Genomic DNA, 22,679 nt, shown 5'->3' with positions numbered 1-22,679 from the left:
CATCAGTACAAATATATATATATATATATATATATATATATATATATATATATATATATATATATATATATATATGTAAATCGAATATAAACCTCACCTGTATATCAATATGTATATGTATACACACAAGTATATAGAAAATCTGTATATGTGTATGTAAAACACGTATACATATGTGTAAAACGAGTATACATTAAAACACATATTCAACTCGGGTCTCCAATCTGTTCAACATCTCATTAATTTTTTGCGCGAAGATCAAAGTCTGGAAGAGTTATATTGAGTGTAGTGATTATCGGATAAGTATCGGTAAAACGAGTACCTGATTCAACCACGATTTACCCGGTGTTTATCCAGATTTACCACGATTTACCACGATTTACTACGATTCACCCCGATTCACTATGATTTACCCCCTATTCACCCCGATTCAACCCAATTTATCGCCAATTTACCCAATTTCATCACGAATTACCCCCGATTTACCCCCAATTCACCCCGATTTATCCCCGATTTACCAGATAAGCTTATGACAGACGCTCAGAGGAGAGTTTTAACGCTAATGCCATCTGGTGATTGAAGTGAGAATCTCTTAACCTCGGGGGAGAGAGAGTGTGTGTGTGTGTGTGTGTGTGTGTGTGTGTGTGTGTGTGTGTGTGTGTGTGTATGTGTGTGTGTGTGTGTATGTGTGTGTGTGTGTGTGTGTGTGTGTGTGTGTGTGTGTGTGTGTGTGTGTGTGTGTGTGTTGTTTCGTTATGAATATCGTGTCTGTTTTATATTTTCCCTGTTATCGCAAGTGTTTTTTTTTGTGTTTGTTTATGTATGTTTGTGTTTATATGTGTTTGTTTGTGTATGTTTGTATTTGTTTGTGTTTTTTTTATCATATTCAACGATTTTTTTTAACACTTCATTTGATGTTATTCATAAAACAAATATGGCGTCTCTAAGGCATTTTATTGTTTATTATTTTTGTTTATTTTCCTCCCAAACAAAAGTATATAAAGAAAACACTCTGCTATTGTTTGTTTACTATTTTGTTTATAATTTTGTTTACACTGAACTGCTGTACGACAACTGTTCCTGGCGCCACCATCCGATATGTCATCCCTGTCAGACGTACGATAAATAAATCTAAGCTGCTTGTATTTTCTTTCTCTTTAGTCGATCTATCTATCTATCTATCTCTCCCCCCCCCCTCTCTCTCTCTCTCTGGTTACTGATTGGCTGAGGGGCTTATATACGTCACTACCTCACACACCTGACTATAAACAACAGATAGCTTAATTAATAGTCTGGTTACCAAATTATTATCTATATATATATACTTCTAATTAGTGATCTATTTTTCTTTAATCATCGCCAAAATGGTTTATAATATCGTTAAAATCGCCACAAAATCGCCAAAATCGTTTAAAATATTGTTAAAATCGCCACAAAATCGCCAAAATCGTTTATAATATCGTTAAAATCGCCACAAAATCGCCAAAATCGTTTATAATATTGTTAAAATCGCCACAAAATCGCCAAAATCGTTTATAATATTGTTAAAATCGCCACAAAATCGCCAAAATCGTTTATAATATTGTTAAAATCACCACAAAATCGCCAAAATCGTTTATAATATCGTTAAAATCTCCACAAAATCGCTAAAATCCCTTTATTCATCCTCAAAATCCTGTAGACATCGCCAAATCACCCATCACATTCTTCCTCACATCGAAATCACTTTACTGTCGCCAAAAATCATTCAAAATATCGTTAAATAATCACAAAATATCGCCAAAATAATCCCTTCACCACACATTTTTCTCACGGCAAAATCCCTCTACCTCACCGCCAAAATCCCCTTTCTAAACACGGTCCAAATCCTCACCACACCACATCTTCCTCACGCCAAAATCCCCATAAAACACCTCACATTATCCCCGATATAAAAGAGAGAGAGAGAGAGAGCGACAGAGAGAGAAACAGAGAGAAAGTGAGAGAAAATGCTAAAAATCCCAAGACTCGACTCAAACTCAGACGCGAAACTGTTATTATCGAGCATCAGTCAGCTAGCCGGTGCGAGAACCAACCACCATTACCGTCACCAACCTTCCTGAGTTGTGATTGGTCCGTCGTAGCCTTCCTGAGTTGTGATTGGTCCGTCCTACTTAAGCTCCCTGATGACCTCTATATATCCGAACTCGCCTCTGTTTACATTCTACACCCTAAGGATATTATTGCCGCTCGGATATGGTGTTGTGTTGGTGTTGTGTTGACGTTGTTATGGTGCTGTTAATAGTGTTATATAGCCGATAAAGGAGCAATATAGCCGATAATGGAGCAATATAGCCGATAATGGGGCAATATAACCGATAATGGAGCAATATAGCCGATAATCGCCCAGTATAGCCGATAATCGCGCAATATAGCCGACTCCTCAGTAGGTTCCCGTCTAAAGGGCTATTTTGCGTTGCTATAGTGTCATGTATCCGTCTATAATACCACCCAGGGGTCATATATCCCTCTCAGCTGCTATATTTTTATCTCCTGCTATACATTCTGGCTATATTACGGTACAGGACCTATATTACGCTGCCTGTGGCTATAATAACACCTCTGGCTATTGCCCCTTGCTATATTACAGTGTAGGAGCTATATTACCGTTTATGTTGTCTATATTTTCATCGTTGGCAGTGAAGTGTCGGTGGTGGTGGCTATATTAAGAAATATTCCACACGATAAATATTTTAAATAGCGAAGCAACAGGTGGATTTAATATATCTCCTGTGTAAAGTTCAAGGGTGGTGTGTGTGTGTGCGCGCGAGAGAGAGACAGAGGATTAGAGATATACAAGCAGAAAAATGAGAAATCAAAAGGAAATTCACACAATAGACAAAACAATAGCAAAAACAAAAGAACATCGAAATATAGACGATATAAAAACATAAACACATTAAAACAAATGAACATCAAATGACCAAAAACAAAGCAGCTTCACGTAAAAATAAAAATTAAAGATAAACAAGAAAAAAACAAATGAATAACATAAAGTTTAAACACTCAAACAAATGAATAACGTTGAGTAAAGTATAAACACCAAGAAAACAAATGAATAACGTAAACAAAATGACGTCAGAGGGGATGATAAGGGCCGGCTGAGCACCAGACACAGACCTAATGTAATAAAGATGGTGAGATGGTGTTGGTGGGGAGTAGGGTGATGGGGAGGTGAGGGGTGGTGAAGGAGGGGGTGAGGGGTGTTGGGGAAGTGAGGAGGGGTGAGGAGTGTTGGGGAAGTGAGGAGGGGAGAAAGAGTTAGGGGCTCAAAGGGAGTGTCAGGGGGAGGGGGATGATGGAAAGGGTGGTTATGGGTGATGGAAAACTGTATTAAAGTCCTGTCAATCAGCAAGTCAATCAATATAAGTCAATCAGTCAATAAGTCAATCAAGAGAACCTCACATCTCTGTAAGTCAAGAAGGGAAAATCTCTCAGAGTTCGTAGTGACATGGGCTGCTCGTCACTGTGGAAAAACACAATTAGGGAACTATCCGAAAGACAGATGGCGCTTACCACCCTCTCACACACACACACACCGTATACTTAATTAACTTTCCTCTCACTACCACCACCACCACGACCACTGCTACTACTACGACATCTGCCACTACCACCACCACGACCACTGCTACTACTACGACTCGCCACTACCACCACCACGACCACTGCTACTACTACGACCTCTACCACCATTACCACCACCTCTCCCATCATTGTTATTTATGCTCCTATGCCTCTCTCTCCTTCCCACCCCTCCTTTCCCTTACTTCCCATCCCCCTACTCATTTCCATTCACCTTCCTTCCTCCCTCCTTCCCTCACCCTCCCCACTCTCTCCCTCACCCTCACCTCCCTCACCCTCCCTCACCTACCCCAAACCTCCTCCACCTTCCTCACCCTCCTCACCTCCTCACCTCCTCACTCTCACCTTCCCAACCCTCCTCACCTTCCCTCACTCTCCCCACCTTCCTCACCTCCCTCCACCTTCCCTCACCTTCCTTCATCCTCCCTCACCCTCCCTCACCCTCCCCCACCTTCCCCACCCCTCCCTCACCTCCCTCCTTCCTCCATAAGTCCCACCTACCTTCCCACTTACCTGTCCCCGGAGGGTTACAAATGATACAGGTGAACAGGTAAGCCGGCCACGTCCTCCTTCCCTCCCTCCCCCCACCTCCCTCCATATACCCTCCTCCCTGTGTCTCTTACCTGCTCAATGAAGTCCTCCACCCCCTCTTCTGGGTTCACAGGTGCGTAATTATTGTTGTGCTTCAGGTAGACGCAGAAATGGTACAGACAGACAGACAGACACATAGATAGATAGATGGATAGATAGATAGAGTACACACACACACACACACACACACACACACACACACACAGCGAAAATCTCAGGAATTTAATAATGTTGACAGATATTTCTTTAAGGTATTTTAATATCTGTATTTATTTATAGAGTAAAAAAATTATGTAAACATATATCTTCATAATCTCTCTCTCTCTCTCTCGTTGATGTTACTGAGGAATTAAGAAAGGCGCGCACACTACTATTTACACCCGTACAGCTGAGGCGGGTTGGCATGTTAATGGCGGGTTAGCGGTGCTGAGATGATTGGTGGAGGTTTGCTTACGATCTCCAGTCACGTGACCAAGTCCTCCCTCCTCCTCATTCTCCTCCCCTCTCCCCTTAGACATGCAACTAACGTGAATCACAACAATGGATGAGTTTTGTTGTAATAATTCATATATTTATGTTATTGTTATGTAATTATTAATGTTATTTTTTGGTAATTTAATTCTTAATAAATTTTAATGTTTTAGTGATTTTGTTTTATATGGTTAATGGAGGGAAGAATGGAAGGAGGAGAGAGAGAGAGAGAGAGAGAGAGAGAGAGAGAGAGAGAGAGAGAGAGAGAGAGAGAGAGAGAGAGAGAGATAATCCTGAAGCACTATATGACGTCATAATCCGTCATATATCACAGGTATATAAAAAATTACGTCATAGTAAACACCATCTATCATTGGCTTAAACTGAGTCAACGTCACACAAGTTACGCCCACCCATGATGACGTCACTCAGGTTACACCCACCAATGATGACGTCACTCAGGTTACACTACCAATGATGACGTCACTCAGGTTACCCCCTATAATGACGTCACTCAGGTTACGCCCCCCCTATAATGACGTCACTAATGTAAACACCATCTTACAGGTACGTGAAAGGACAGTACGTATCAGCGCACGGGTTAGTTATCAGCCACGTTAACATCAGTACGGTGCACGTAACGGACGGAGGATCGTACACGTGCACAGCAGAGAACAGCGCGGGCCGTGTCACTCACATGGCTCGCCTTAATGTCTACGGACCGCCCCATGTCCGTGCTATGGGCCAGGTGTCGGCCGTGGCGGGAGAGACGTTCGTGGTGAGCTGCCCCGTGTCTGGCTACCCCATCCATAACATAACCTGGCTGAAAGGTGAGTTGTTCGTAGCAGAACCCGGAAGACAAGTGAGTGTGGGACCTTATAAGGGAGGTAAAGGGCGAGAGAAGTAGGGAGATTATCATAACAGGGAGAGAAAGTGATAGAAGTAGGGAGAATACCATAACAGGGAGACAGGGTGAAAGAAATGAAGGGAGAGAAATTAAAAAAAAACAGGGAGAATTACTATATCAGGGAGAATTACTATATCAGGGAGAATACAGAGAGATAGGGAGAATAAAAATAACATAATCCAGTAATCCATTGTGTATGATAGCCCCTGGATTATCAACAAACTCTTTCTTTAATATATAACTAATCCTCCTGTTAGCTCAAGGGGATTACTTCTCACCCAGGGGATTTATGAGAGGCGATCTGTAGGTTTAATAAAAAGATTACAGGAACAATGTGGATTTTACAATATCTGAAACACAAACACAAACACAAACACAAACAAACACAAACACACACAAACACAAACACCAAAAAGGAACAGAAATAAAGATTCTATTGTTTGGTTTCAGTGATATTAATGTAAGGTTTTTTTATGGTGCTTTTAAGTGTTTGTGTTTGTGTGTCGGGGGGGTGTTTGTGTGTCGGGGGGTGTTTGTGTGTCGGGGGGTGTTTGTGTGTCGGGGGGTGTTTGTGTGTCGGGGGGGGTGTTTGTGCAAGTCGGGGGGGTGTTTGTGTGGGGGGTGTCGCAGTGTGTTTGGGGGCGTTTGTGTGTCGGGGGGGGTGTTTGAAACGGGGGTGCTCTGTGCGTCTGGGGGTGCCTTCCCAGTGCTCTGGGGGCGTTTGTGTGCGTCTAAAGGTTTGTGCGTCTAAGTGTTTGGTGCGTCGGGGGCGTTTGTGTGTCGGGGCATTCAGTGCCCAAAAGGTTTGTGCGTTCTGGGGCGTTTCAAAGGTTCTAAAGGGTCTGTGCGTCCAAAGGCCCTTGTGCGTCCAAAGCGTCTGGTGCGTCCAAAGGCCCCAGTGTCCAAAGGCTCCATGCGGGTCCAAAGGCCCAGTGTCCAAAGGCCCAAAGGTCTAAAGCGTCTCAGTGTCCAAAGGTTCCAGTGTCCAAAAAGGCCCAGCGTCTGGGGGCGTCTGGTGCGTCTAAAGTGTCCAGTGTCTGGGGCGGCTCCAGCGTTCTGGAAGTGCTCCAGTGTCTAAAGGCTCTGTGCGTCTAAAGGTCAGTGTCTAAAAGGCTCTGTGCGTCTGGGGGCGTTCCAGCGTCTAAGCGCCCAGTGTCTGGGGGAAAAGGCTCAGTGTCTGGGGGCGTTCAGTGTCTAAAAGGCTCTGTGCGTCCAAAAGGGTTCAAAAGTGTTCAAAGCGTTCAGGCAACGAAGCGCTCAGTGCGTCGCAAGGCTCAGTGTCTAAAGGTTTCAGTGTCTGGGCGTCTGTGTCTAAAGGCTCAGTTCGTGGGGGGTGCTTGTGTGTCGGGGGGTGTTTGTGTCGGGGGGGTGTGTGTGTGTGTCGGGGGGGTTTGTATGTGTGAGGGGGTACAGGTTTAGGGGAGGTGTTTGTATGTGTGTGTTTGTGGGGGAGGGTGTTTATGTGTGTGTGTGAGGGAGGGTGTGTAAGTGGGAGGTGTTTATGTATGTGTACGTGGGAGGTGTTTATGTATGTGTACGTGGGAGGTATGTATGTATGTTTATGTACACAACAACACCCTACATCACCAACCTAACCTACCACCTCCTCCTCCTCCTCCTCCTCCTCCTACAGATGGTCTCCGCCTGCCCACCAGCCATCGTCAGCGGGTCCACACGAACGGTACCTTAGTGGTTGAACAAGTCACTCGAAGTACTGACGACGGCCACTACTCCTGCACCGCCTCCACCAGACAGGGCCTCTCAGACACTCAAGATCTCACAGTTCGTGTTATGGGTATGTTTTTTCAATGCTGGTTTCTGGGGGTGGGTTGGGTGAGTTCTGGGGTGGGTTTAGTGGGTTCTGGTGGGTTTAGTGGGTTCTAGTGGGTTTAGTGGGTTCTGAGGTGGGTTCTCGGATGGGTTTGTTGGGTTCTGGTGTGCTTGGTGGGTTTTGGAGTTGGTTTAGTGGGTTCCGAGGTGGGTTTAGTGGGTTCCGAGGTGGGTTTAGTGGGTTCTGGTGGGTTTACTGGGTTCTGGGGTGGGTTCTCGGATGGGTTTGTTGGGTTCTGGTGTGCTTGGTGGGTTTTGGAGTTGGTTTAGTGGGTTCGAGGTGGGTTTAGTGGGTTCGAGGTGGGTTTAGTGGGTTCTGGTGGGTTTAGTGGGTTCTGGGTGGGTTCTCGGATGGGTTTGTTGGGTTCTGGTGTGCTTGGTGGGTTTTGGAGTTGGTTTAGTGAGTTCCGAGGTGGGTTTAGTGGGTTCCGAGGTGGGTTTAGTGGGTTCCGAGGTGTTTGGGTGGGCTATTCATTGAGAAAGTAGCGGTGAGCGTAAATAAGTGGATAGTTTGGCGTCCTGTAGAAATAAAGTATGAAACAACTGGGGTCAAACAAGTGGCATATGCTGATGACCTCACAGGAGCAGGAAAAGTGGAGGACATCAAAAAGTGGTGGGACCTGGTAACATCGCGAGGTCCACAAATAGGGTACCACCCAAACGCCAGCAAATCCTTCCTCATCGTGAAGCCAGATCATTATGATCGGGCTGTGGAGGTTTTCGGCGAAAGTGAGGTCAAAATAACTAAGGACGGCCAAAGACATCTAGGCGCAGTAATTGGCACTACGGACTTCAAGACCCAGTACGTAGGGGGAAAGGTGAACGAGTGGGTTAGCGAAATCCATGCTCTATCGGAGATTGCTAACACAGAGCCACATGCGGCCTTTGCAGCATTCACACATGGAGTCAAGCATCGTTGGAACTACCTGATGCGTACCATCCCTGAGATCCGACCCCTCCTCCACCCTTTGGAAGAAGCAATCAGTGTCAAGTTCATTCCCAAACTAGTGAAACACCACGACTTAACCCCAGTAGAAAGAACACTTCTTGCACTTCCACCAAGACTGGGAGGGATGGGACTAACTAATCCAGAGGAGATTGCTGACTCTGAACATCAAAATTCACTTAAGCTCACGGCAGCCCTCACTGACCACATAATAGCCCAGAATGCAACAGGGGAAGTGGACACCAGCGAAGTTAATAAGATCCGTAGATCCATTACAACAGATCGGCAGCACTGCCAAAATGACATGTTGCAGCAACTATTGCTGCAGGTTCCAGAAAATTTGACAAAAAAAGTAGCTATAGCGCAGGAGGTGGGCGCCTCGAACTGGTTAACTACGTTACCGATAAGGGCAAATGGTTTCAGCCTTAACAAACAAGAATTTACAGATGCCATTGCTCTAAGGTACGGTTGGCCAGTAGATGGTTTGCCCTCCCAATGCGTGTGTGGCTATTCCTATGATGGCGATCACGCCATGGTTTGCAAGAAGGGGGGCTTCATATGCATGAGGCATGACGAGGTAAGGGATCTCACAGCAAATATGTTGAAGGAAACCTGCCGGGACGTCATGGTAGAACCGACCCTCCTTCCACTGGATGGCGAGATCCTCCAACACAGGACTTCAAACACATCTAACGAAGCCCGTGTGGACGTCAGTGCTCGAGGATTCTGGACGCGGGGACAGCGAGCCTTCTTCGACATCAGGATTTTTGATCCCATGGCCGTTTGTCACCGTAACCTAGCTCTCGATGCTGCACATAGGAGGAACGAGAACGACAAGAGAAGGGCATATGGGGAGAGAATTCAAAATGTCGATCAAGGCAGCTTCACTCCGCTAGTGTTCACAACCTCTGGTGGGATGGGCCCAAGCGCAAGATGTTTCTACGCCAGACTCGCGGAGCTGATCTCCGAACAGAAGCAGCAGCCCAGAAGTTATGTCACAGCCTGGATGAGATGTCGACTGTCCTTCTCTCTCCTTCGGTCGGCTTTGCTCTGCCTCAGGGGAACGAGAGCTTCTGCCCCTACTCCGTCAACTGCTGCAGATATCGACTATGAGGCTACAGTCACCGAATGCCGCATCGATCTGCGGCTCAACTAATTTAACACAGATAGGATAGTTGCTTATGTATTAGGATAGTTAATATTAAGGTAAATAAATGGTGGCGAAGGTGTGGCTATTGGGGGAGGCTGGAGGCCACGTTTAAAAAAAAAAGTAGTAGTAGTAGTAGTAGTAGTAGTAGTAGTAGTAGTAGTAGTAGTAGTACCGTATTGTTATTATTATTGATATTAATGACTAATTCTACTAACCAATATCTTACACCGTCTTAACACACTATAAAATTAAGTAGAATTTATATAGATAATCTTAGTGTTTTATTACAGTTTATATTAAAGGGGACTAATTACAGTGATAGGTACATTAGTTACAGTGTTAGGTGATTACAGTGTTAGGTGATTATAGTGTTAGGTGATTATAGTGTTAGGTGATTACAGTGTTAGGTGATTATAGTGTTAGGTGATTATAGTGTTAGCTGATTATAGTGTTAGGTGATTATAGTGTTAGGTGATTATAGTGTTAGGTGATTATAGTGTTAGGTGATTATAGTGTTAGGTGATTATAGTGTTAGGTGATTATAGTGTTAGGTGATTACAGTGTTAGGTGATTATAGTGTTAGGTGATTACAGTGTTAGGTGATTATAGTGTTAGCTGATTATAGTGTTAGGTGATTATAGTGTTAGGTGATTATAGTGTTAGGTGATTACAGTGTTAGGTGATTATAGTGTTAGCTGATTATAGTGTTAGGTGATTATAGTGTTAGGTGATTATAGTGTTAGGTGATTACAGTGTTAGGTGATTATAGTGTTAGGTGATTATAGTGTTAGGTGATTACAGTGTTAGGTGATTATAGTGTTAGCTGATTATAGTGTTAGGTGATTATAGTGTTAGGTGATTATAGTGTTAGGTGATTATAGTGTTAGGTGATTATAGTGTTAGGTGATTATAGTGTTAGGTGATTACAGTGTTAGGTGATTATAGTGTTAGCTGATTATAGTGTTAGGTGATTATAGTGTTAGGTGATTATAGTGTTAGCTGATTATAGTGTTAGGTGATTACAGTGTTAGGTGATTATAGTGTTAGGTGATTATAGTGTTAGGTGATTACAGTGTTAGGTGATTATAGTGTTAGGTGATTATAGTGTTAGGTGATTATGGTGTTAGGTGATTATAGTGTTAGGTGATTATAGTGTTAGGTGATTACAGTGTTAGGTGATTATAGTGTTAGGTGATTATAGTGTTAGGTGATTATAGTGTTAGGTGATTATAGTGTTAGGTAATTACAGCTAGAAATCACCTGTAATTACCTGGTGAAGCTAAGGTGTTTAAATCCCTTGTACTCCTAGGTAGATTAACTCAGAGATGGATTAGTACCTGTAATCTGATTTACTTAATCTCAGGTACAGGTCGGTACACGGTACAGGACTACAGGTAGATAGATACAGGTACAGGCCAACAGGTAGACAGGTACAATTACAGGTACAGACCAACAGGTAGACAGGTACAATTACAGGTACAGACCAACAGGTAGACAGGTACAGACCAACAGGTAGACAGGTACAATTACAGGTACAGACCAACAGGTAGACAGGTACAGACCAACAGGTAGACAGGTACAGGCCAGCAGGTAGATGGGCTGAGGCCAACGGGTAGCAGATAGGTACAGACCAACAGGTAGACAGGTACAGGCCAACGGAGTGAAACAGGTACAGACCAACTGTTGAATGAGTACGGGCCAACAGGTGAACGAATTGCAGGCCAACAGGTAAACAGTGCAATTGAGCAGTTACAGGCCAACAGGTACACCTAGAACTGCAGAGCCAAGCAAATTTTGAGTACAGGCCATGAGTAGACAGGTACAGGAGCCAAGCAAGGTAAACAGAGTGCAAATAGCGCTGGTAGGAGATAGAGTACAGGCCAACAGGTAGACAGAACAGGCCAACAGGTAAACAGGTACAGACCAGCTGGTGAATGAAGTGGTGCAGGCCAACAGGTAGACAGGTACAGAGCCCAACAGGTAAACAGGTACAGACCAACTGGTAAAGATAGAGTGCAAGGCCAACAAAATTGAACAGGTACAGGCCAACAGGTAGGCAGGTACAGGTAGACAGTTACAGGCCAACAGGTACACAAGGTACAGGCCAATTTTTAGGTACAGACCAGCAGGTAGATAAATTACAGATGACAATTGCCTGGTGCAGGCCAAACAGGTAGACATGGGTACAGACCAAGCAAGGTGAGAACAGGGGTACAGGCCAGCAGGTGAACGGTTACAGGCCAACAGGTAGACGGTACAGACCCAACAGGTAGACAGTTACAGGCCAGCAAATTTACACAGGTACAGGCCAACAGGTGAGACATGGGTACGGAGTGAACGGTTACAGGCCCAACAGAACACGGGTACAGGCCAACAGAATTGCACAGGTACAGGCCGTAACAGGTAGACAGGTACAGGCCGGAGGAGCAGTTACAGCAGGTAACAAGTACTGGGTTTGACCCAACAGGGTGAATGGAGTTCTGATACTGGGGCCAGCAGGGCAAGACAGGTACAGGCCAACAGGTAGACAGGTACAGACCAACAGATAGACAGGTACAGGCCAACAGGTAGACAGGTACAGGCCAACAGGTAGACAGGTACAGACCAACAGATAGACAGGTACAGGCCAACAGGTAGACAGGTACAGGCCAACAAGTACACAGGTACAGGCCAACAGGTAGACAGGTACAGGTACAGGCCAACAGGTAGACAGGTTACAGGTACAGGCCAACAGCAGGTACAGGAGGGCCGGCCACCTTACACACAGCTATATTACAGTGGCACCAGTTCTTCAGCCATTCCACTTTGAGGAGAGGTTACAGGCAGGTGACCGCGCCGGGGTAACCTGCCTGGTGACGAAGGGAGACCCGCCCATCACCTTTACGTGGGAGAAGGACGGGCGGCCCATGCAGGAGGTCGAGGGCGTGTCGATCTCCAGTATGAATCATTTCTCCAGTGCTCTTATGGTCTCCAGTCTTACGGCTCTCCATACTGGGGAATATACCTGTCGAGCTTCTAATCACTGGGCTCAAGCGACACATTCTGCCTCTTTAGCTGTTAATGGTACGCACGCCCATACGCCCATCCCATGCCCACAGCGACTGATATCTCCTCCCCCTCCTTCCCCCATACACCACCACGAAGAGAGGTTTCACAGAGGGCGTTTATCTTATCATTAAAACTTGTATTACTTCAACAAGTCTACAGATATATATATATACGCTTCTTCTCTCTACTTTTTTCCAGAATATAAACAGTGTGACTTTGTTTACATGATAGGATACTTACCGCGTCTGTTCTTTCATTTGGCGCTATGAATCGCCCTTTTCTCTCCTCTATTATTTATTTTTCCCTATTTAGTCGTGACCTCTTCCCCCCCCCCTTCCCTATTTTATGTCCAGTATATGTGGGTGACCTCGTATGACCTCGTGTGACCTCGTGTGACCTCCAGCTAGGTCACTCACTACCTCCTGATGTTTGTTTCTCTTGTGTTTACCTGTACCTCTTAAAGTCTTTCTTTATGGATCGTGTTGGGGGTCATAGGTGGCTGTGTGTGTGTCTGTGTGTGCGTGTACTAGAAAGGTTTTTTTACACACACACACACACACACAAACAGAGCCACCTATGACCCCCTGACCTGACTTAACCTTAAACAACTATCCTTCTTGGTTCTGGTTTATCAATAATCCACACACATTTGACCTAACATTTGGTGTTGTGTGTGTGAGTGTGTGTGTGTGTGTGTTACAGTACCTCCCCGTCTGGCTCGTCTAACGTTCCCGGAGAAGACAAGAGCAGGCATGAGAGCACAAGCAACATGTCTGGTACAAGAGGGTGACCAACCACTTACCCTCGCCTGGAAGAAAGATGGACGTCCACTCGACCCTAGACTCGACGTTCGTACTTCCCAACTCGACCCCTTCACATCCATCCTGGTGATCGACCGAGCCACAGCAGCCCACTCCGGCAACTACTCCTGCGATGCCTCTAACCCAGCCCGTACTGCTACCACCACCTCCACCCTGACCGTCAGTGGTAGGGCGCCCAGGGTCTCACGCACACATATAGTACACTAGAGGGCAATAGAGTTAGGTGAGATTGAGAGAGAGAGAGAGAGAGAGAGAGAGAGAGAGAAAGGGAAGAGTATTAAGAGAAAGAGAAAGAGAGAGAGAGTAGGGTATTAAAGTATAGAGTTATGTGAGAGAAAGAGAGAGAGGAAAGAAAATTAAGTGAGAGAAAGAGAGAGAGGGAAAGGTATTTGAGTATTGAGTTAAGTGAGAGAAAGAGAGAGAGGGAAGAAAATTAAGTGAGAGAAACAGAGAGAGGAAAGGGTATTAGAATATAGAGTTAAGTGAGAGAAAGAGAGAGAGAAAGTGAGAGAGAGAGAGACAGTTCACAAGAGCCTTTGGACTTATGTAGTTATTAACAATAGACCCTTTTAGAATGACCTCGATCCAGAGTACAGGTGAGTTATGACCTTACAGGTAACATCTCACCTCACATGACCTCGACTAGAACATGGTGGACGGATGGCTAGAGAGACTGACCTGACCTAACCTAACCAATTATCTTCAAATACATTATAAAAATTCAATAAAAATCACAAATTTCATAGAAAATTTGTCCATTTATTTATTCGTTGGGTTACCTGGTTTAATCCCTCTTCCCTCACCTGTCTCCCTAATTAACCCCCCTCTCCCCCCCACTTTGACTATGTACCCCTACCCCCCCTCACCCCCTTCACTAGACACTGTTAATGTTTACTTCCCAACATTCCCTAGACAAACTGTAGCCAGGGAAAATAATCTACAACCAAAAAAAAATTCCCTAGACATCATAACTCCCCTAAATGTAACTAACAAACGTAAGTATATCCCCAACATATCATAATATACACCAGGATATGTTGGGTATATTAACAGACTTAATAATAGGTTGTAAATATAGACTTAAGTTGACGTGTCGTGTTGTGTTGCATCGTTCATCAACTGTAGGTGTTATTTTCCCTGGCTTAGGATGACAAAGGAAGGTGCAAAGGAAGATTGAGACAGACAGACAGACAGACAGACAGATACATAGACAGACAGACAGATACATAGACAGACAGATAAAAGGAATCGATGTGTCTTTAATATAACCTGCGTCTGAGGGGGATACACCATCAATCCATCCATCCAGACAGACAGATAGATGGATAGACAGATAGATAGATAGACAAACAATCAGATATACAGACAGACAGATAGATAGATAGACAAACAGACAGATAGACAGACAAAGAAACATTATAGACAGCTTTAAGCTTTGACACTAAACAAAGCTGTATGACACATGTTTACATTAAATAGCTCTTTTATGACACCTAATGACACTAAGTAAACGTTGTGTGGCTTAATATCGGTCCTGCATGACATGTATTTGTGTATATGACACCCCATGACACTAACTGGACTATGTATGACACCTACTACACTAGTATGACACCCATGACAATAACTAGACCTTATATGATACCCATGACACTAGTATGACACCCCATGACACTAACTGGACTATGTATGACACCTACTACACTAGTATGACACCCATGACAATAACTAGACCTTATATGATACCCATGACACTAGTATGACACCCCATGACACTAATGTGGGTTATGTGTGACACGGTGTCTTCTCTGCCACTTTCCCTTTTGACACAATATTCCCTCACCTGTACACAGCCACCTCACCTGTGTCACTTGTTTACAAATGATTAACTTGTTAGGAGTAAACACTAAATTTTATCTCTCAAAACTCAATTACTCAACTTTTTACATTTATTTTTTGCCAATTAATGAATTAAAATATTTTCTCCCCATAAAAATTAATTGTGGTATTTATAATTTTTATCCAGTTAATGACTTAAAATTTAATCCAAAAAAATATGGTATTCATAGATATTTATAGATTAATGGATAAAAAATAAAAAATTGCTTTCAAAATAATATATACATTTTATAATATAGTTCCTCATATGACTATACCATACAGTTTAACCTTATGTACCACCATATGACCTCTGACCTTCTGCTGACCCTCCCTACAGTGCCTCCAGCTTGGGTAGTAGAGCCAGCCAGTGCCAGTGTGGCTCTGGGGGGCAGTGTGGCGCTCCATTGCCTGGCGAAAGGCTTCCCCAACCCTACCGTCGCCTGGCGTAAGGAAACTGGTGAGTAATGACGTCATGTATGTATGTATGTATGTGTGTATGTATGTATGTGTGTATGTGTGTATGTATGTATGTATGTATGTATGTATGTATGTATGTATGTATGTATGTATGTATGTATGTATGTATGTATGTATGTATGTATGTATGTATCTACGTATCTACCTATCTATCTATATATCTATCTATCTAAAACTATCTCCAATAAGTATCTCTAAAAACTATCTCTGAAAACTGTCTCTAAAGGTATCTCTCTTTATATCTTTATCTTTGTCTCTCTCTCTCTGTAAATGCTAGTCTTTTAACTGTTGACGAGAGAGAGAGAGGGAGAGAGAGAGAGAGAGAGACAGAGAGAGAGAGAGAGAGACAGACAGACAGACAGACAGATAAGTTCAATAAAATACCCACTAAACTATTGAATGTAATAATAACAAAAACACTATTTTAATTCTAACAAAATGAGACTAAAAAAAAAATTAAATATATTATTAATTGCGTCAGCAGCTCAATACCTGCTTATCTTTAATACCTGACAGACTGATTTGACGGACAATGTATATATAACTGAGGGAGAGTTAAGTGAATACGTGTGACTACTACAGCGGTGACTGGTAGGACAATAAAGTCTCCGGTGTTTGCTACCCACGTTTCACTACCTCACACACCCACCTACCCTCTACCACACTCACGTAACTGTCTGTCTGTCTATTTATCTATCTATCTGTAGATCCTAATGCATAGAAAGATGGACAGATAGACAGATATACAGACACACAGACAGACAGATAGCGTTAAACTACCTTCATATAACAATCAAATTAAAACAAAATCGTATCATCCAATAAAAACACAAAAAAAAATTGAACGAGTAAACAGAAAAATAATGTTTGTTTTTGTTTGCACCAATAGTTAAAACTTTCCGTAAATTAATCACCAAAATGTAAAAAAAAACTGTTAATGATTTACAGGTCAGATGTAAATATTGTATAAATAAAAATGGCGTTGGATGATTTTATTTGTTACGTCATATGAGTTAAATCGTGTAAATTAAGGTAATCAAGCTTGATCCTTTGATAATGAGGTGATTAGGTCGTTGGATGTTTAATATCTGCTCTCTTAGTGGTGTCTTAATGGTGATTATTTGCAGGTAGATACAGGTGGTTACTGGCACAGGTAGATGGAGTTACAAATAATATTACAGGTAGATACGGGTACAGGTACAGGTAATTACAGGTAAAAATACAGGTACAGTTAAGATGGTACATATATCCTGCCCTGACTCCATACTTTACATAAGAAGAGAAAGTTTGTCTAGAAAAAGTTAAAGTATTTTTTCTCTCTCTCAAACTTCTGTACTTTGAAAAGAAAAGTTTCCATCGCTAATTTGTAAGACTTGACACAGAGTAAAAGTACAGTTGACTTATTTATACTTTTCTGTCTGTTTTGGTCTGTCTGTCTCTCTGTCTGTCTGTCTCTCTGTCTCTCTGTCTGTCTGTCTGGTGTAAGGAATTCCGTACAAGAAAGACATAAGATTATAATAAAGGATTTTTACTTCACTTAACCCAGACAAAGCGATCCAATCCCCCCCCCCCCTTCCCCCCTTGAACCTCTTCTTAAAGGCGATGCTGATGAGATCTGAATCCCTTGGAGGCGATAATCCGATTCTCATTTGTTTTATTTTTTTCCGAGTCGTCTGTCGCAGGATTCACTTTTGATTTAATATTTGCTGAAAGATGGGTCCCTCTCTCTCTCTCTCTCTCTCTCTCTCGTGAGTTTTAATTGGAGAAAGTTATTTTTAGTAAGTTTATAGGGAAAAGTGAGAGAACAAGTGAGAGAAAGTGGTTTAAACAAGTTGAGAGATGGATTTGTTTCTCGGGTAAAAAATTATGTTATGGTGTTTATTGACGATTGATGCGATTTTGTTTTTACTGTCATCTCTAGAGAAAAAAAAGGAGGAAACAACATCGATAAGGAATAAATAGAAAGGTATATATATATAAATAGATAGACATATAAAATAAATATAAAGCAAAACGCACTCGGGTTCCCACAGAAAAATCATCACTTGAGCGGTTATTGGCAACTGATACGATGTTCATTTATTATGTCATCTATAGTTTGACTTATGTTTACGATATACTAGTCTATATTAGCTTATTGTTTCTACCATAAAGGCTTAGTAGTTCCTGAACGATGGTAACGAAAGGTGGTTGTTACATAGTTGTGTGGTAGAGGGTAGGTGGGTGTGTGGGGTAGTGAAACGTGGGTAACAAACACCGTAGACTTTATTGTCCTACCAGTCACCGCTGTAGTAGTCACACGTATTCACTTAACTCTCCCTCATTTATATATACATTGTCCGTCAAATCAGTCTGTCAGGTATTAAATATAAGCAGGTATTGAGCTGCTGACGCAATTAATAATATATTTATATGTTTTACTCTTATTTTGGTTAGGATTAAAAAAAAATTATAATTGAGTTGAATTATTGTTAGGGGGATATTTTATTGAACTTGTCTGTCTGTTTGTCTGCTCGTCTATCTATCTATCTATCTATCTATCTATCTATCGCCTCAGCAATTAAAACGACTTGGATTTACAGAGAGAGAAGGAGGACGAAGAGAGAGAGAGAGAGAGAGAGAGAGAGAGAGAGAGAGAGAGAGTCCCTTTAATTATTATTGAAAGTGGTATGACAGCAACTGAGTGATTTATAATGCAATTGATCCTTTATTCAATATCCCTAATTAATTTTTACAGATAGTTTTTAGAGATACTTTTTTAGATAGTTTTTAGAGAAAGTTTTATATAGATTTTAGATAGATAGATAGTTAAATGGAGAGAGAGAAAGAGAGAGAGAGACAGAGAGAGAAATAGAGAGAAAGATACAACAAAGAAAAATAGAGAAACAAAAAGAGAGAAAGTTTTCATCTCTCTCTCTCTCTCTCTCTCTCTCTCTCTCTCTCTCTCTCTCTCTCTCTCTCAGCCTCCGTCATAACATCCCATATCACAATTCATCTGTTTTATTGGCAAAGTAATAAACGGACGCGTTATCATCCAATTAGAATGTAGTAATATCAGGATGAGTGTTTCTATTGGCTGTCAGATATATATTCGTGTTTTGTCGGCTGGTATTCAGCGAGAGTGTCATCAGCCAATTAGAAACAGCGTATTACAGGGATAAGTGTTTTTATTGGCTAAATAGACGTGTTTATATCCGACGAGGGAAATAACAAGTACGGTAATGTTGTTAGCCAATCAGAATGTCGTATTATTTCCTTCTCTATCGACATGGAAGCAGTGAGAGCGCTATTACCCAATCACAGGAGAGTACCACGAGAATGAAAAGCTCCTATTGGTTAGATTTCAATATTCACGTTTCATCGGAAAGTAATCAGCGAGTGCGTCATCATCCAATTACAGTATAGTAATATGAGCCCGAGCTTTCTTATTGGTTGGATATATATATATATATATATATATATATATATATATATATATATATATATATATATATATATATATATATATATATATATATATATATATAAATTGATAGTTTACGGGGAACTAATAAACAGGAGTGATGACAGCCAATTAGAGTAGAGTAAGAGACGTATGTATATTCCTATTGGTTGAATATACACATCCATTCCTTCATTTGTGAAGTAAATAGCGTATATCCAATAGGAATAGAGTAATATGAGGTTCAGGGTTCCTATTGGCTGGATGAACTTATGAATACATTTATCCATTTTGTTGGTAAGTAATCAGTGACTGAGCCAACACCCAATTAGAATAGAGAGCTAATAGGACAAGCATTCCTATTGGCTACATATATTTATTCCTGTTTTATTGGGTAGTAAAAGGAGGGTATTTTATCATCCAATTAGAATAGAGTGATTTATTGTGTGTGTGTGTGTGTGTACGTATCACTACCACCTACACACCACCATCATCATAAATTCACAGGTAAAATATGTTCCCTTTCTCCTACTTAATTAATGACTTTACCTGCCGCTTTACCTTAACAAAAGACTTAATTTATTGTCTCATAATAATAATAATAATAATAATAATAATAATAATAATAATAATAATAATAATACACACATACAGACAGACAGACAACTAACACACACACACACACACACACACACACACACACACACACTATAGCCTTACAACTGCGTCTATTGTGTAGAGTGAACCAGAGTGATAGACAGACAGAACTATTATTGTGATTTCTATATGAGCCACCTTGTGTTGAAGGGTTTAAAGGGGTAACTAATCTAATCTAATCTAAACTAATCATACCAAATGTTAACCTAACCTCACCTAACCTAACGTAAAGTACAACAATCGTAAAGTACAACAATCGTAAAGTACAACAATCGTAAAGTACAACAATCGTAAAGTACACACCTCGTCATGTTTACATTAGGTTGCCAAGATACGATAATTATCAGATACATACACTGGCCGCTGCTGCCACCTGGTGAGTGAGTGAACAACTATTAATCTTGGTGAATGAATAGGGAAAGTACATTAGGGATTGGCTATTCATAAGGTAAAAGGAGATTAGATGGTTTGTAAAGGTTTTTTAATCATAATAAATAATTTTGTTTCTATTATTGTAATGATTGATATTAGTATGTGTGTGTGTGTGTGTGTGTGTGTGTGTGTGTGTGTGTGTGTGTGTGTGTGTGTATGAGGGGTGTATATTGGGTGTGGGTCTGTGTATGTATATAAAATAAGTCACCACCCCTATAAAGTAAGTCACCACCCCTCCCTCACTAGAAGTAGCCCTCCACACATGCAACACCTGCCAATCTCGTGCCGCCCTATCAATCTATACCTCAGAGCTCACCAACGAAGGCGACATCACTTCTAATTCATATCATTATATAGTGTAAATGATTAGTTAATTACCTACAGGTGATATGGTAATTAACAGGTGTGTAGTATAGTAATTAGCAGGTGTCTTTTATAGTATTATTATTAGCTGTTTTTATGTTGATATTCTACTAATTCATTATCTTCCCTCTCTCTCCTTCCTCCTACCTTCCCCCGTCTGCTCCTTCTCCACCCACCTCCCCCACCCACCCACCCACCTTCCCCCTCCTCCCCTCCTCACCACCTGCCACGCCCTCTACAGCCTCAGGACAGTTCGTAGGCGTGGCAACGGGTGAGGGAGGCGTGTCAGGCTGGGAGAACGGCACCTTGGCAGTGAGTAGAGCCGAGAGGAGACACGAGGGAAGGTTCCTGTGTGAGGCAAATAATGGTGTAGGGGCCGGCCTCTCCAAAGTGGTCAACCTCAGTGTTAATGGTGAGTAAATAGTGAGTGAGGTGAGTAAATAGGGTGTTAATAGTGAGGAAATAGTTGTTAATGGTGAATAAAGTGGGTAAATATGGGGTTAAGAGTGTGTAAAATTGGTAAATATTGAGTTAATAGTAAATAAAATAAGCAAAATGGGGTATTAATAGTGAGTAAAATGAATAAATAAGACAATAACATGAGTAAAATTGGCATACAGGAACATTAAATAGGTTAACTACGATATTAAGGTAAATACCCATTGTTAACTACGTGTTGTATGTGAACAGAGCCGCCGTGGTTTAGCGTGAGGAGTCAACGTCAGCAGGTGGTGGTAGGTGGCACTGCAACACTGAGCTGTGAAGCCCATGGTGATGCCCCTCTGACCCTTGGCTGGACGAGAGGTGCTGCCCCTCTCCCCCCTCTCCCTAGGTAAGAACCCCCCCCCCCTCTCACCCCCTCTTCTCTCCTCCTTATGGGTGTGTTTGTTTGTTTGTTTGGGGTGTTTGTTTTTCTTTGGGTAGGTATGCTAATAATTTTTCTTACATGTTATTATCGTTTTGTTTTTGTTTTTGTCATGTTATATCTACCCCTCATCTCCTCCCTCCAGGTAACAACAGGTAAATAGGTATTAATTAACGCCTACTTACCTCCCTCAACAGGTACGAGGTGTCAGAGAGGGCGACTGAGGGTGGCAGAGTGTCGGAATTAGTTTTACGTTCGACACACATCAGTGATTCAGGCACCTATGTGTGTACCTCTACAAACACACACGGTGCACTCACAGCTGACTTCCATCTTCTGGTGCAAGGTACAGTGTGTGGTGTGGTGGTACAGTGTGTGGTGTGGTGGTACAGTGTGTGGTACAGTGTGTGGTGTGGTGGTACATGGTGTGTGGTGGTGTGTGTGTGTGGTGGTACAGTGTGTGGTGTGGTGGTACAGTGTGTGGTGTGGGGTACATTGTGTGGTGTGGTACAGTATGTGGTGTGGGGTACAGTGTGTGGTGTGTGGTACAATGTGTGGTGTGGGGTACAGTGTGTGTGATGTGGCAGTACAGTGATGATGGTAGATACTTCAATGATTGTGTGGTGTGGTGGATACAGTGATGATGTGATGATGGTAGACGTTACAGTGATGATAATCTGACTTACAGTGATGATGGTATAAGTTACAGTGATTCTATAAGTTACAGAAACGGTACAAAATAAAATAACCCATAAACAAGACTGACCATAGCTTAATACAATATACTTGATAATTAATACAGTAACGTGATATAAAATACAGCTGGTTAAATACAATACCATCTCCCATACGTCATAACAATATCGTATTAATACAGACTCTCTCCCCTCCTTCTGCCCCTCCTACAGACGTCCCAGGGCCTCCTTCAGGTGTGACTGTAGCGGAGGAAGGATCACGTCACCTCACGCTTACCTGGACTCCCCCTCAGGATTCCAATGCCCCTATCACAGCCTACCTGGTGACCTTCGACGTACAGCAGTCTCCTAGGTGTGTGTGTGTGTGTGTGTGTGTGTGTGTGTGTGTGTGTGTGTGTGTGTGTGTGTGTGTGTGTGTGTGTGTGTGTCCCTACAACGTCATCTCTACCTCCTTCAATATCTACTAAACCAAAATAATA

General features: G+C 42.3%; 1 protein-coding gene across 1 annotated transcript in view; it reads left to right on the top strand.

Annotated features, from left to right (window-relative positions):
• LOC121869558 (Down syndrome cell adhesion molecule-like protein Dscam2) overlaps window positions 1-22,547 on the top strand; it is a gene marked incomplete at both ends in the record, with an annotated part of 87,658 nt that extends 65,111 nt beyond the window's left edge. The window contains 8 exon segments of the mRNA XM_042370953.1: window positions 5,254-5,516; window positions 7,227-7,388; window positions 12,298-12,582; window positions 15,607-15,726; window positions 20,882-21,052; window positions 21,331-21,472; window positions 21,703-21,851; window positions 22,414-22,547. Of these exon segments, the coding sequence (XP_042226887.1) occupies window positions 5,254-5,516; window positions 7,227-7,388; window positions 12,298-12,582; window positions 15,607-15,726; window positions 20,882-21,052; window positions 21,331-21,472; window positions 21,703-21,851; window positions 22,414-22,547 (1,426 nt within the window).
• Between the last annotated feature and the right edge of the window lie 132 nt (window positions 22,548-22,679).

Source organism: Homarus americanus, unplaced genomic scaffold, assembly GCF_018991925.1.
Source record: "Homarus americanus isolate GMGI-L3 unplaced genomic scaffold, GMGI_Hamer_2.0 scaffold23578, whole genome shotgun sequence".
Taxonomy (NCBI): domain Eukaryota; kingdom Metazoa; phylum Arthropoda; class Malacostraca; order Decapoda; family Nephropidae; genus Homarus; species Homarus americanus.
This window is presented reverse-complemented; position numbering and strand designations above follow the sequence as displayed.